Source organism: Mastomys coucha, unplaced genomic scaffold (assembly GCF_008632895.1).
Source record: "Mastomys coucha isolate ucsf_1 unplaced genomic scaffold, UCSF_Mcou_1 pScaffold11, whole genome shotgun sequence".
NCBI lineage: Eukaryota > Metazoa > Chordata > Mammalia > Rodentia > Muridae > Mastomys > Mastomys coucha.
In genome coordinates, this window is record NW_022196893.1 from 9,588,704 (window position 1) to 9,602,625 (window position 13,922).

Consider the following 13,922-nt stretch of genomic DNA (forward strand, 5'->3'; position numbering starts at 1 on the left):
ATGTGGTTGCTGAGATTTGAACTCAGGACCTTCGGTAAAGCAGTAAAGCAGTCAGTGCTCTTACCCACTGAGCCATCTCGCCAGTCCCAGCTGCCACCTTTCTTATACAACTCAGGATGGTTGTCAGCAGGGCCCACAGTCAGCAATCAAGACAGCTCTGCACCAATGGTCCCCCCACTGACATGGCCTCAGGCCAGTCTGATGTGGGTAATCCCTCGCATGAGACTCCTTCTTCCCCTGTGACTCTGAGATGCGTCAATTTGGCAATTAAAGTTAACTAAGCTTAATAGACACAAACCCCACGGATACCTGAAATATCTAGTGGAGGGGCTGAGACCAAGGATGCATTCTTGGTGCAGCCATAGGCGGTGGGAAGCAAGTCCGTCCACCCAACGGTTTGGAGTCATGCGGGATCCTGGGAGATGGCTGAGCTTGATTTGTTGCTCTTCTCTTCCCCATGACAGGATAGAGTCTGAATTGCCCAAACCAACTTCTCCCAAGATCAGCAGGAGCTCCACAGAAACAGCTGTCTCACCAGAGGACATGACCCGTAAGAGTAAGTTGGCTGCGGGACAGAAGGGTCAGAGAGTGGGAACTCCTTCCCCTCTCTGCACACCCCCAGAGAGGCTGGCATTAGACAGAGTGAGAAGCTCGGGGTTTGCTGCCCGGCACCTGGACCCAGCTTCCAGCTTATTCCTTGGGCAGGTGGTGCAGCCCGTCTGAGCCTCCACCCTCTACCCTGTGTGGCAGAGCTATAATTGCCCCGACCTTGAAGAGCTAGGACCTCAGGGAGTGTACAGGGCTCTGGCACACAGGAAGTGCTAGAGCACGGAAATCAGTGTGAGTGTGGTGGGTGTTCCAGCCCTCTGGAAGCTCAAGGACTATGAAGGACAGGACCAGAACTATAAGGTAGAGGGAAGAGAGAGATTTGAGATGAGTCTGGAGGCTCCTGAGCTCCCTGGCGCACTCATGCCAATCTGGCCCAGAATGGATAGGTAAGAGGCCAGGGATTCTCCTGGGAACTAGGTCACTGGGGAGTCTGCGTCCCCCCTCCCCACCAGTTATGACAAGGGGCTTTAGAGCTGGTGCATCATGTTGAGTTAAGGGAACAGCCACAGAAGTCTACAGGCCACACAGGGAGCTGGAAGGCAGGGTACTGCCGGGGTCCCCTGAGCTTGCAGGTGAGGAAACAGGCCTCAGTAAATGAGCCACTCCAGACATCCGAGCCCACAGAGCCAGGGAGCTTTGCTCTCAGGTCCACCTAGCCTCCCCCACACCCCCCGCCTTCAACTGCCTCACAAGATTGAAACTTGCCTGAGGACCCGGGGCTTCTAGAGGCAAGCAGGACCCATGGGTCAACAGGGGCAGGAGGCATTTTTATAATTAACGGATGTGTAGCCTCTCCTGCTTGAAGCCTAGACTGAGCTAACTGGTGGCCATGTTGGATTTATGTTCTAGGGAGAGACACGAGATGGACACGATAGTTGAGAGGACAGGTTCTCTGAGGAAGGTGACTGACAGCATAACTAGGGTGGTATCTGGGGGAATCTACTGAAGCTGAGAGAATCATAGAGGAGGACCACTAGGGAGCACTTAAACCACAGAGGAGGACCACCAGGGAGCATTTTCGTGATGAGGACCCACTGTGGAAAGTGAAACCCCATTCCACTCTGCCGCCCCCCCCCCCCGCAAGGAATGTACAAAGGCCCAGATGCTGGAATATGAACATGTGATGTACACAAACATGTGAACCCCTAACTTTTCCTGTTTCACTTCCTCCACAGCCAAGCGACCAGCACCAGCCCGGCCTACCATGCCACCTCCCCAGCCCTCCAGCTCCCGCTCGTCCCCTCCAGCTCCATCCCTGCCCCCTGGCTCTGTCAGCCCTGGCACTCCCCAAGCTCTGCCACGCCGTCTGGTGGGCACCAGCCTCCGGGCTCCCACCGTCCCTCCCCCATTACCCCCTGTTCCTCCACAGCCTGCCCGGCGCCAGAGCCGTCGTTTACCAGCCTCCCCTGTCATTTCAAATATGCCTGCTCAGATGGACCAGGGAGCAGCTATAGAGGACAGAGGAGGCCCTGAGGCTGTGGGTGGGCATCCCCCTCCCCCAGCTCTGCCACCCCAACCCCGGCCCAGGGGCCTCATTTCAGAGACAGATTAAGCAGGCCCTCCTGCCTGGCAAGTCCTCAGTGTTTCCCTTTCTCTCCTCCTCCCTCCTTTCTCCCAGGACAGCCCTCGCCCTGTGCCTAGGTACCTGCTGGGCTGGCCCCTTTGGCCAGGAGGGCTCAGGCCAGCCCTCTCATTTCTGACCTTTTCCTCTTCCACTTTGAGCTTGGGGTTCCCACCTGACTCCCCACTCCTCTGGCAGGGTCTCAAGGGGGCTACCAGAAGGAAGAACAGACTTGCCTGTTCCTAGAGGACTTTTTATTTTTCTCTTGCCAATGTATTTTTGTAAGGCTCGTAAATAAATTATTTTTAACAAAACTGGAGTAACTGACCAAACAAAAACTTCCTCTCCTGGGGATACGGGATCTGGCCCCAGTAAGGAGGAAAGGGAACACATAGGGTATCTGCTGCCTTCCTGATCTGAAGAGCTATGTGCTCAGTGCTTTCTCAGAGCCGCTTGTCTCAGTATGGCTCCCATAGTCTAGTTTCTCATCCGAGGTGTGAGCACCACCTGCAGGCGACGTTTCTGAAGCCAATGAGAAGACCGAGCAGGCCAAAGCCTGGGTCTGAGATGAAGTCCGTGAGATCAGCTCTGAGGCCTGGGCTCTCCCTCCCACCCAGGGCAGTTTGCTCAGGCTCTCAGGATCCTGGGTTCCTCCTCTGAGATAGTCTAGCAATTCCACCCAGTCTGTGTTGTGAAGACCAAAGCGCCCGTGCAAACACGTAAACACAGGTTTCCCAGGAGCAGGGATAGGAACCATATGGCCTTCCCCGAGTTACTCTGTGTAGACCCGGGCTAACGCCCCTTTCAGCTCTACACCTGAGGGTCTTTTGGGAGTGGGCTGGCAGAACTAAGTCAGTGCAGCTGAAGCTCAATTTACTAGCCTATCGGGGGTGGGGGGTGCTGTAGAGTCTTCTAGGCTAAGAAACCCATTACAAAGACACAGAATGTTAACAGAAAATAGTTGGGCCTCTAAGGCATGGTTTTCCTTTAGTCTCTTAACTTCAGTTTCTCCGGATAGGCAGCTACAGCTCTGATTAAAACCAAAATATTATGACAGTACAGATCCCCATTCATTCCTGGTCCCCATACTTTGAACCAGTGGTTATTCAAAGGCCCAACAGATTAAAAGGTTCCCATCTGCAAAATGGAGACCTAGGCAGCTGGAATTACTCCATCAATAACACGGGAAACTAATTGTTGGCCCTGGCAATCAAAATAATGCCTAGTCCCCCCAACCCCCAAAAACATATGAAATCAGATCTCCGGGTTCCTGTCTTATTTCCATGTATTCGATTTTTTTTATTTTATATTTTTGGCTTTTCGAGGCAGGATTTCTCTGTATACCCTTGGACGTCGTGGTACTTGTAGGTTGGGCTGACCTCAAAATCAGCTCTTCCTGCCTCTGATTCTGAGTGCTGGGAATAAGGCTTGTGTTCCCATCACCTGGCTCGAATGTTTAAACATTCATTCTCATAGACATGTGTGTGGAGGTCAGAAAACAACTTGAAGGAGTATGCTCTCTCCACCGCGAGGTTTCTGAAGAAGGAACTCAGGTCCTCAGACTTGACCGCAAACTGCTGTCATCTGCTGAACCACACCACTGACCCTGTATCCGTGTTTTAAAAATCACTGATCTAGGGCTGGAGAGATGGCTCAGCCGTTAAGAGCACTGACTGCTCTGATGAAGGTCCTGAGTTCAAATCCCAGCAACCACATGGTGGCTCACAACCATCCAAATGAGATCAGGTGCCCTCTGGTGTGTCTGAAGACAGCTACAGTGTACTTATATATAATAAATAAATGAATCTTAAAAAAAAAAAATCACTAGGGGCTGATGAGATGGCTCAACGGGCAGGAGCACTGACTGTTCTTCTGAAGGTCGTGAGTTCAAGTCCCAGCTACCACATGGTGGCTTACAACCACCCATAATAAAATCTGACGTCCTCTTCTGGTGGTCCAAAAGACAGCTACAGTGTACTCATTTATAATAATAAAGAAAATAAATCTTTTTAAAAAGATCACTGATCTAAAGTCATCGAACTGTAAAGTACATTTTTTTTGGTGGGTGGGGGTTCGAGACAGGGTTTCTCTGTGTAGCTCTGGCTGTCCTGAAACTCACTCTGTAGACCAGGCTGGTCTCAAACTCAGAAATCCGCCTGCCTCTGCCTCCCAAGTGCTGGGATTAAAGGCACCGCCCGGTTAAATACATATCTTATTAAATGGAAATTATACAACAACAACAAAAAAAAACAAGTTCCCCTGGGGATTCCACAGCACAGTCAGATGACCAGAAAGATCACTGGCCAGGCCCTAGAGCCCAGATGAGCCTGAGAAGGCACGGATGATGCAGCCCTTGCTCCATGACATCCACATGTTTCTAATGAGCATCAATGGGTTCAGAGGGCAACAAAATCTGGCCCTAAAACCACATCTCTCTCAGCCTCTGTTTTTCTCCTAGCAACCGGCTGGCCCACGTTTTTAATTGGCTAGGAAGCTCACGGCGATTTGCTCCAGACCAGGCTGTCTCTCCATTGGTGCCCTCCTCCAGGTGCCGCCCGCGGTCCCTCCCCTTTCTCCGAGCTCCTTCGGGGTCGGCTAGAGCCTTCGACTAAGCTCTAGTTCGCTATTGGCTGGAGCCTATGTTCGTAGCCCCGCCCCCGCCCCGTTCTGCGCGCCCATTGGTGGAGCTGCCCCTTGTCCGCGGAGGGAGCGCAGCGCGCGCTTGCGAACATCCAGCCGGCTGCATGGCGCGCTGCGAGCGGCTGCGCGGCGCGGCCCTGCGCGACGTGCTGGGCCAGGCGCAGGGAGTCTTGTTCGACTGCGACGGGGTGCTGTGGAACGGCGAACGCATCGTGCCGGGCGCCCCTGAGCTGCTGCAGCGGCTGGCGCGGGCTGGCAAGAACACGCTGTTCGTGAGCAACAACAGCCGGCGCGCGCGGCCGGAGCTGGCGCAGCGCTTCGCCCGCCTGGGCTTCGCGGGGCTGCGCGCCGAGCAGCTTTTCAGCTCCGCGCTGTGTGCCGCGCGCCTCCTGCGCCAGCGTCTGTCCGGGCCGCCCGACGCACCGGGTGCTGTGTTCGTGCTGGGCGGCGAGGGGCTGCGTGCTGAGCTACGTGCCGCGGGGCTGCGCCTGGCGGGGGACCCCGGTGAGGACCCGCGCGTGCGCGCCGTGCTTGTAGGCTACGACGAGCATTTTTCCTTCGCCAGGTTGACCGAGGCGTGCGCGCACCTGCGCGACCCCGACTGCCTGCTCGTAGCCACCGATCGCGACCCTTGGCACCCACTCAGCGACGGAAGCCGAACCCCCGGTGAGCGCGGGTCTGGGCGCGAGGATGTGTGTGCAGGAGCCCGACGCACGTTTCGGTATCCCTGCAGTTGCCGCCTGTCGGATAGTGGCCAAGGACCAGTTTGACACACGAGCCACCTTAGGCTCACTGTAGCTCAGGGAATTGCTGGTGGGATCCTGGCTTGGAACTGGCCCCTTGGGCTTCTGTCATTGGCCCCACCCACTTTGTAGGTGGGCTTGTCGAGGCGGTCTGGAAGGATGATGCAGGTGGAGAGCAGGATTTGAGCATTCAGTATCAGGATGGTGGGGACACTGGGGAGTAGTGGAGCTTGACCTTAGACCAGTGGGGAGACTGGAAGGTAGTGGAGCTTGACCTCAGTTCCAGTTCTGGCCCTATTTGGTTAACCCTGTGAGTTATATAACCTCGGAGCTGGTTTCGAGTGTGGCTCTTCACCATGCCGGTTTTCCCCGGGCTCCTGAACTCAGCCCTCCAGTTAATTAATAGGTTCCTGAAGCCTTTTAATGATGCCTTCATTTCCTTTCCAGATTAGTTCAGAAATAAGAGTGTTGGCCCATTTCTCAGTTAAAGAAATCGATGCTTGAGGGAGGTGAGCTGCCAGAGAACACACAGCATAGAGCAGGGGAACCTGAACTTGGCCTTTGGGAAGCCTCCCTCCCCCTCCATCCATCCATCCATCCATCCAAGAGCAGTCCAGGCTGTTGTTACTGGGGCTACTCAGGCCTGCACCTAGACAGGAGCGCTGACCATGGAGATGAGCCAAGAGGTGGAGACAGCAGAGACTACCAGATCATGATGAATGGCTGTAGACAGGCTTGGTTCCTCGGGACAAGGCATGGATATATCTCTGCCACTCCGTTCCGCTAGCCTTTGGCCCAGACAGTCCTTGATACCAAATTCTGGAGTTCTGCAGGGTGGTATTGCAGGAAGTGAGGTAGTCACAGGTTCGAGTTAGGGCAGTGAAATGGATGCATGTGGAGAGGATCTGGGGAGCCTTCCCAGAGGAGGCATGCTGCAAGGCAAGATGACAGTGTGCAAAGAGACATTGGCATACTGTCCGGATGGTATAGCCGAAGGAGGAAGTTACCGTCACGGCCTTCCCTGGCTCTGCCTGAGACCTACCCTCACCTCATGCATGAGCCTTCTCCCCACAAATCTAGGGGAGAGGGCACAGCTGCAGGAGCTTTTCCCCCATCATGTTACTATCAAGTCTGATTTCCCAAAAAGCTTGGGTCGAGGCTGTGGGGCAAGGGCTTCTCCGGGCTCCCTTGAAGGGTGGTCTGAGGAGCTTGAGAGAGGGGCAGGACCTAGCCTCAAACCTCTGCAGGAACCCTCCTGGCTTCTCCTGTCTGCTTACCCACCTATCCAACCTGCTGTTCCCTCCTGCTGCCTGGAGGGGGAGACAAAGCTTTAACAGACACAGGCTTGCAGCCACATTTGTGAGAGATGCAGCTTCCTAGCACTGATTAGCAAATGCCCAAGTGGCTGTAACCCAGGAGCAGCAGGGGGAGGCTGACAAGCAGTCATTGGGGAAGGTCTTGATTATGCATCGGATCTGAAATAATGTAGAGCCCTCACCCCGTTTCTCTCCCCTGTTGTCATAGGCCTGTGAAACTGTGTTGCATGTTTGCCACAGGGCAGCAGCCCCTTAGGCTGGCAGCTAGCAGTGGCCACCCTGCAGGAATATACCATTACACACAGCAGCCTTCTTGAATTGGGTATTACATTCGTGGGCTCCCCTACCTCTCACCCATCCCATCGTGTTGACTGTCGGGAGCTTAGCTGGATGCCTGACGGGAGATGTAGAACCAAGAGGAACCAGCTCTGCCCTGGGAGATGGGAAATGAACAGACTCGAAGAGCTGGGGACAATCTTTTTGTTTGCTTTTGTGTTTTTGAGACAGGGTCTCAGCCTCAGCCTGCCCCCCAAGTGCTGGGATTAAAGGTGTGCACCGCCACCTCCCAGCATGAGGCTCAGGTTCTCCGTCTGTGCCCTGCTCACTGCTGCGACTCCTCCTTGCTCTCCCTGCCTAGCTCTCTCTGGCTGCTGTAGCACAGTGATGTACCTATGAGGGTGGAAAGAGGAGGCCCTGAATGTTTAGGTCAGGCTGGGTTATAGTAAGAAGTACTCACGGGGAACGCCTTGACCTATATCCCCAGAGGGTGTCTGATGGAAACACTCCCTCATTGGCTGGTGTGCTGCCAGCAGCCTGGGAAATGTTGGTATGGAATTGCCACAGTCATCTCAAGAACACAGCAAACTTAGTGGAGGTGTTGAGTTTTCAGAACATGGTACTTTTCTTGTAAATAATTCATTTTTGATGGGGGGGGGCCTCTCTGAGTCTCCTGCCTCAGTGTCCTGAGTGGTGCAGGTCTTTGTGCCCTTCTCCGACGTTAGTCCCTTTTCTGTGGCTGTGATGAGACACCATGGCCAAGGCAGCTTAGAGAAGGAAGGCTTTGTTGGGGGCTTATGGTTCCAGAGGGAGAGGAGTCAGTGGTGGGGAACACAAGTGGTGGGCAAGTGGCTCGGACAGCAGGTTGGAAGCTCACATTGTAAATGGCCAGCAGGAAGCTGAGGGTGTACACCCTGAGGATGGTGGGAAGCTTGGAGACCTCAAAGCTTATCTCCAGTAGTGCGCTTCCTCTGTCTCTTAAACTGTCCAAACACCACCGCCAACTGAGGACCACATCTTCAAGTGATCAAGGCTATGTAGGTGATCACATTCAAACCAACACACTGCGGAAGCTCAGCTCGGGGCAGGTTTCTCAATGTCTCGGGCCCTTGGCTTTCTTGTCTGTGAAATGGGCTTTCAGCACACTGAGTAAATGGTACCACTTCTCTCCATTTAGTTTTGGGTGTTGGTGTAAAGGCAGAATGCTCTGGCATGCCAGTGGGCAAGAATAGGCTCATTTGTGCCAACAGATCAGATCGGTGCAATACTGACTGGGAGGCGGCTCCTAAACAGGCCTCTTGTTGTTAGATTCTCTGGCTTCTTCCCCAGCTCTGCTTCCATGCTTACTGTGGCTGCAGACATCTTCAGAGGGTGTAGCTTTTTGTCTCCGGCTGGAATTTTCTCCAGGGGATCATTTTCCCTGCGAGGCTGACTGGGTCAGAGGTGGGGACACTTCTGCGCCTTGCTGCATTCCAGGCGGGCTGTGCCAGTTTTCCAGGCCACAAGTGTGGCTTCTTGGAGCAGTAACTACCACTGCTAAGTGCCCTTCCCCGAGAGGCCCACAGCATCCCTTCAGTGGAAGTGTTACTTGGATCCCCAACTTAACCACAGTTCAGAGAAAGTCAGAGAGACTGCAGGGCCTACATACACATGGGAGGTGAGGGCCATTGCCAGCTTCATATTAGATTGAGAAACGAAGGCAAGGAATGTGCCCAGAGCAGTAGTGATTCTGAACTCAGTTGTCTGCCACAGGCAGTGCCCAGCCTTTAGGTCTGGCCCAGCTACCACCCTCTTGCTGACCAAGTGTCCCCTCCCCACAGGTACCGGAAGCCTGGCTGCTGCGGTGGAGACAGCTTCAGGACGCCAGGCCCTGGTGGTGGGCAAGCCCAGCCCTTACATGTTCCAGTGCATCACGGAAGACTTCAGTGTGGACCCTGCCCGCACGCTGATGGTGGGGGACCGCCTGGAGACCGACATACTCTTTGGCCACCGCTGTGGCATGACCACCGTGCTCACGCTCACAGGCGTCTCGAGCCTCGAAGAAGCCCAGGCTTACCTGGCGGCCGGCCAGCGTGACCTTGTGCCTCACTACTATGTGGAGAGCATTGCAGACTTAATGGAGGGGCTGGAGGACTGAGCCCACCTCCCCTGTTGTTCCCTGATCCCAGAGATGGAGGCTAACAGGCCATGAGTCACATTCAGTCCCATGAGCTCTCTGGTGTGGGTGTCGGTACCCCAGTGAAGGGAGGCTGGGATGCAGGAAGGTTTGTGGGCTCACACACCCCTCCCAGCCATGGCTGGACACTCTGCTCTTCAGAAGCTGTCCCCCCCACATCGTGAAGATTCACCCTGGCCTGACCCCGCCGGGTGGCCTTATTTCCCACCCTGTCACCTCCCCTCCTTGGGCCAGATGAGTTTTCCAACCTTGAGTACCTAAGCTTCCCCTATTTTCTGGGACCTCTAGTGCTCTGTCCCTTGTCCTTGTTGGCCAATTAGAGGTCCTTGTTGGCCAATCATTGGTCCTTGTTGGCCAATCAGAGGTCTTGAGAACTCCCGCCCATTCCTGGCCTGCACAGGCCTATGGAAGGAAAGCGGCTATGTGCTGCTGGCCTACTAGTGCCTCAGAGTGGGCCTTGAGTGGAGCAAGGAGGAGCTTAAAGAATGCCTTGCGTATCCTGGAGCCCCAGAGCCCCAGTCAGAGGCTAAGCGTCCATCAGGACAACAACGATTAACCATTGGCCTCTTAGATCCCAAGTAGAACAATCTACAAGTCCTAGGGACTTGTGGCCTTTTGACAATCCTGGCGTGACTGGATCAGCTAAGGGACCAGGTCCTGACCATGCAGGGTGATGAATGCCGTACATATAGCACTTGAGAGGCTGAGGCAAGATGATGGCTGAGTCTGGTGATAGGGGTTGCAGAGTTAGACCTCATCTCAGACAGAGGGTCAACTTCGAAGTCACACCCCTCCACAGACTGCTCAGTGGGGCCTGTCTGTGGCCCTGGGGTGTGGCATGGAGAGGTTGCCACCTTAGTACCATCCAGGGTTGATGGCTTTTTCAGCTTGGAGGGGCCCTCATGTCCCCGCCTGCAGTCAGTGTTTGCAGTGCCACCTTTCCACTTGACCATTCCCAGCTATTTATTTGTTTATTGTGTACCAGTGAAGGTAGGGGCAGGGCGGGACCTTCCCGCTCCCTCCACCTATTGTAACCAGTCCTTGAACTTAATAAAATGTGAATGGAAGTGTCACCTGTGGGGTGAGACCCCTGCCTGAGCCTGCCTCCCTGAAGCACCGACCCCTACACCCTTACCCCACAAGAAAGGGTGCCTCCCGTCTGTTTTCTCAGCATAGAGACACTTTACCTGTTGAGCTTTTAGCATCTCTGAGGCCTATGTGTAGGTTTATTTCAGTCCCTTAAAAAATCCAGTGTTGGGCCAGGAGTGGTGGCCTTTGATTCTAGTAGTGGGGAGTCAGAGGCAGGTGGATCTCTGAGTTTGAAACCAGTCTGGTGTACAAAGTGAGTTCCAGGACAGCCAAGGCTACACTGAGAAACCCTGTTTGGAAAAAAACAAAACAAGATGTTGCTGGAGCGGGAACACTTAGGGTCCTCTGGCCTCCACAGACATGCATTCACATAACGCAGTACTTAGATTACTTTTAGGAACTAGTGGGTATGTGGTGCTGTGGGCAGGTATGTAGCTCAGTGGTGCATCAGATGCCTCCCGTGCCTCGGGTACCAGAAAGAAGAAACAGATGGGCTCAGATCAGGACAGACAGCTAATCTTTGCTTTGAACCAGAGATAAACATTTGCCCAGAATGCTCCAGCCCTCTCTGGAGAGCTTGAGCTCCACACCCTCAGGCCATCTCACCCCATCCCCTCCCTCCTTGAGTTTTAGATAACATGGCATTATGCACTCCTTAAAAATCTCTCAGGCTGCAATTTCTTCAAAGGCTGATTCATCATCCCTGACTCCCTCTCCCTGCCCCTCTCTATCAATGCAATTTATCAGAATAGGTGCAATCCATTTACTTCTCTACCACACAGGATACATTTCCCACACCTCACAGGATACCAGCATTCCTCAGGGCGGTGACCTGGTGTGGTCTTCATCCTTCAATGCAAAGTGCAGGACTCCATCTCAAAAAGTAACAAAGCCACCACTGGAGACAGCTCAGATAACAGCACAGACTGCTCTCTTCCTCAGATTGGTGGCTCAAACCCACCTGTAGCTCCAGCCGCAAGGGATCTGACAGACACACAAAGCCATTAGCAACAACAACAAAAGCAGCGCTCCCGCTGCCTTTAATCCCAAGCACTCTGGATGCAGAGGCAGGCCGGACATCTCTTGAGTTTCAGTACAGCCAGAGCGACACAAAGAAACCCTGTCTCAAAAACAAACAAAAAACAGTCATCTTTGAAGCTAAATGAAGCCCCACGCAGAGAGTGACTTAAAAACCCTTGAAAGTCCAGCAAAAACACCTTTATACTTTGTGTACATACTGTTTAGGGGAGAAAGAAAAGATACTGGCCCTCCAGAACCAATCAGCTAACTTGTCCCGAGGAATACCTGGAAATTCAGAGGAAGAAAGGCCCAACCTTCAAAGTTCAAAAGCAGCAGAGGCTTCAGACTACTTCAGTTAATATTTCCTTTGAGCTTCAATACGGTAAACATTAATTTCAGCATTGCATTAATTTTGCTTTTTTTTTTTTTTAGAAATGACCAGCCAGGAGGTAGTGGCGCACGCCTTTAATCCCAGCACTTGGGCGGATTTCTGAATTCAAGGCCAGCCTGGTCTACAGAGTGAGTTCCAGGACAGCCAGGGCTACACAGAGAAACCCTGTCTCAAAAAACTGAAAAATAAAAAAAATAAAAAAAAAATAAAAAGAAAGGAAGGAAGGAAGAAAGAAAAAAAGAAACAACCTAAGTTTATAAACATTTGCATGCATGTCTTCTATATTTGCATGATGTGTGTGTGCCTGGTGCCCATGAAAAATGAGAAAATGGTATTGGATCCCCTGGAACTGGAGTTCCAGGAGGTTGTGAGCCACCAAGTGGGTGCTGGGAAGGAGTCACACCTTGAGCATGTCTGTGCTGATGTTTCCCAGAGACTGGAGAAGGAAAGCCAGCCCTGAGTGTGGGCGGCAGCATCCCATACGCTGGAGACCCAGGCTGGAACAGCGAAGGAAGAATGTGGGCTGGGGCCAAGCACCGTGTGACCGCCTGTCCCACATTTCTGCCACCATGTCTTCCTCACCGAGACGGGCTGTTTCCCCTCAAACCATGAGCCAAGACACCCCCTTCCTTCCTTTGGTTATTTACCAAGTAGCCGCAGCAATTAGAATCAGTGGAGGAAATTGCTGTCGGAAGCGGGGCCGCTGTTGTGAGGGATCTGTGCATGAGGTTCATAGGCCTTCTGAGCTGGTTTCTAGGAGTAATATGGAAGAGCCCGGAGCTGCCGGCTAGAGAGGCTCAGATGCTATAAGCAGGGCGTCGAGGGCCATTCTGCTGAGACTTCAGGAGACCAAGATGCAGAGAAAGGTGAGCAGTGAGTACTGTGCTCACAAGGTTTCAGAGGAGGCTGTGGACTCCATCAGGACCTGGGCTAGAGGTCATTTGTGGCATATTCTAGCCAAGGACCTAACTGCATTCTGCCAGATATCCAGAGAAGCTGAGTGAGGCTGAATTGAAATGCAACAGACTGAGCTGTTTAGAATTTTCAAGACTGCCCAAAGGCCAAGCTGTGCCGCAGTCGCTGCTCACTTTTCTTAGTCTGACCTACAACGAGAAAGAGAGAGTGGGAAGCTGCAGAGGAGCTGGGTACGGAGAAAATAATTACAGTGGATGAAGGGAGTAATGCCAGGACTGAGAATCTGTGCCTGAGGGAAGAGGAAAGATCCCTTTAGAGCAAGACAAAGAGGCTGAATTGAGACTGCTGGAGGGTTCGCTGCTCAAACAGCACCCCTAGGGAAGGGTTTCCTAGGTCCACCCACCAGGACTATACCTGTGATAAAAGGGTCCAGACCATGCATCGAGCCACCAGAAGAGCTTGGCAGCATCTGCATGGCGCTAGTTTTTCACGCATGCAAACTGTAAGTGACAAGGTCGTGGAGGTGCCAGACAACTGCCATGCAATGTGTGGCAGGGTTAGAGGCCCTGCCAGGAGACCCTAGGGGGCCATTATTACTTGAAGCTATGAAAGTGAGGCTCAGCTGGGCAGTGGTGGCGCCCGCCTTTAATCCCAGCACTTGGGAGGCAGAGGCAGGTGGATTTCTGAGTTCGAGGCCAGCCTGGTCTACAAAGTGAGTTCCAGGACAGCCAGGGCTACTCAGAGAAACCCTGTCTCGGAAAAAAAAAAAAAAAAAAAAAAAAGAAAGGCTCAAGTTAACCAGGGCTGTAGGACATCTACTGAGGAAAGCCGTAGGCAAAGGCACGGAGTGAAGCCTGCCTGATAGAGAGGCCGCAGAATTGGGATGGGTGGGGCTACTAAAGAATGTTAAAAGCCCAGAGGACACTACCATGAGTTCCAGTTGCCAGGCAGGAAGCTTCAGGGTTTGCTATGTTCTCCGGTGGGTTTCAGTCTTGTTTGCATCTGATCTCTTTTTTTCCCTTTGAGAATGGAAACCTTTACCATTGTATATTAGGAGCAACGTGTTTTCTACTTTTTATAAGACTTTATGGCTCCCTGAAGGTGGTGGCACACACCTGTAATTCCAGCACTTGGGAGGCAGAGGCAGGCGGATTTCTGAGTTCGAGGCCAGCCTGGTCTACAGAGT

At 53.1% G+C, this 13,922-nt stretch overlaps 2 protein-coding genes across 3 annotated transcripts in view; both read left to right on the forward strand.

Moving 5' to 3' along the window:
• Window positions 1-2,508, forward strand: part of Sh3bp1 (SH3 domain binding protein 1) — a 13,463-nt gene extending 10,955 nt beyond the window's left edge. The window contains exons 17-18 of one of the 2 annotated variants that reach the window (XM_031348910.1): window positions 465-556; window positions 2,369-2,508. In XM_031348910.1, coding sequence (XP_031204770.1) covers window positions 465-556; window positions 2,369-2,493 — 217 coding nt within the window. In that variant the 3' untranslated portion in view covers window positions 2,494-2,508. Of the gene's footprint in view, window positions 1-464; window positions 557-1,784 lie in introns of both variants that reach the window. The other variant, XM_031348901.1, reaches the window with a different exon arrangement.
• A 2,361-nt stretch (window positions 2,509-4,869) lies between these two features.
• Pdxp (pyridoxal phosphatase) lies at window positions 4,870-10,394 on the forward strand. The gene is made up of 2 exons (XM_031348922.1): window positions 4,870-5,476; window positions 8,966-10,394. The coding sequence occupies exons 1-2, from the start codon at window positions 4,915-4,917 to the stop codon at window positions 9,280-9,282; spliced, it is 879 nt and encodes a 292-aa protein (XP_031204782.1). The 5' UTR covers window positions 4,870-4,914; the 3' UTR covers window positions 9,283-10,394.
• Window positions 10,395-13,922: the final 3,528 nt, after the last annotated feature.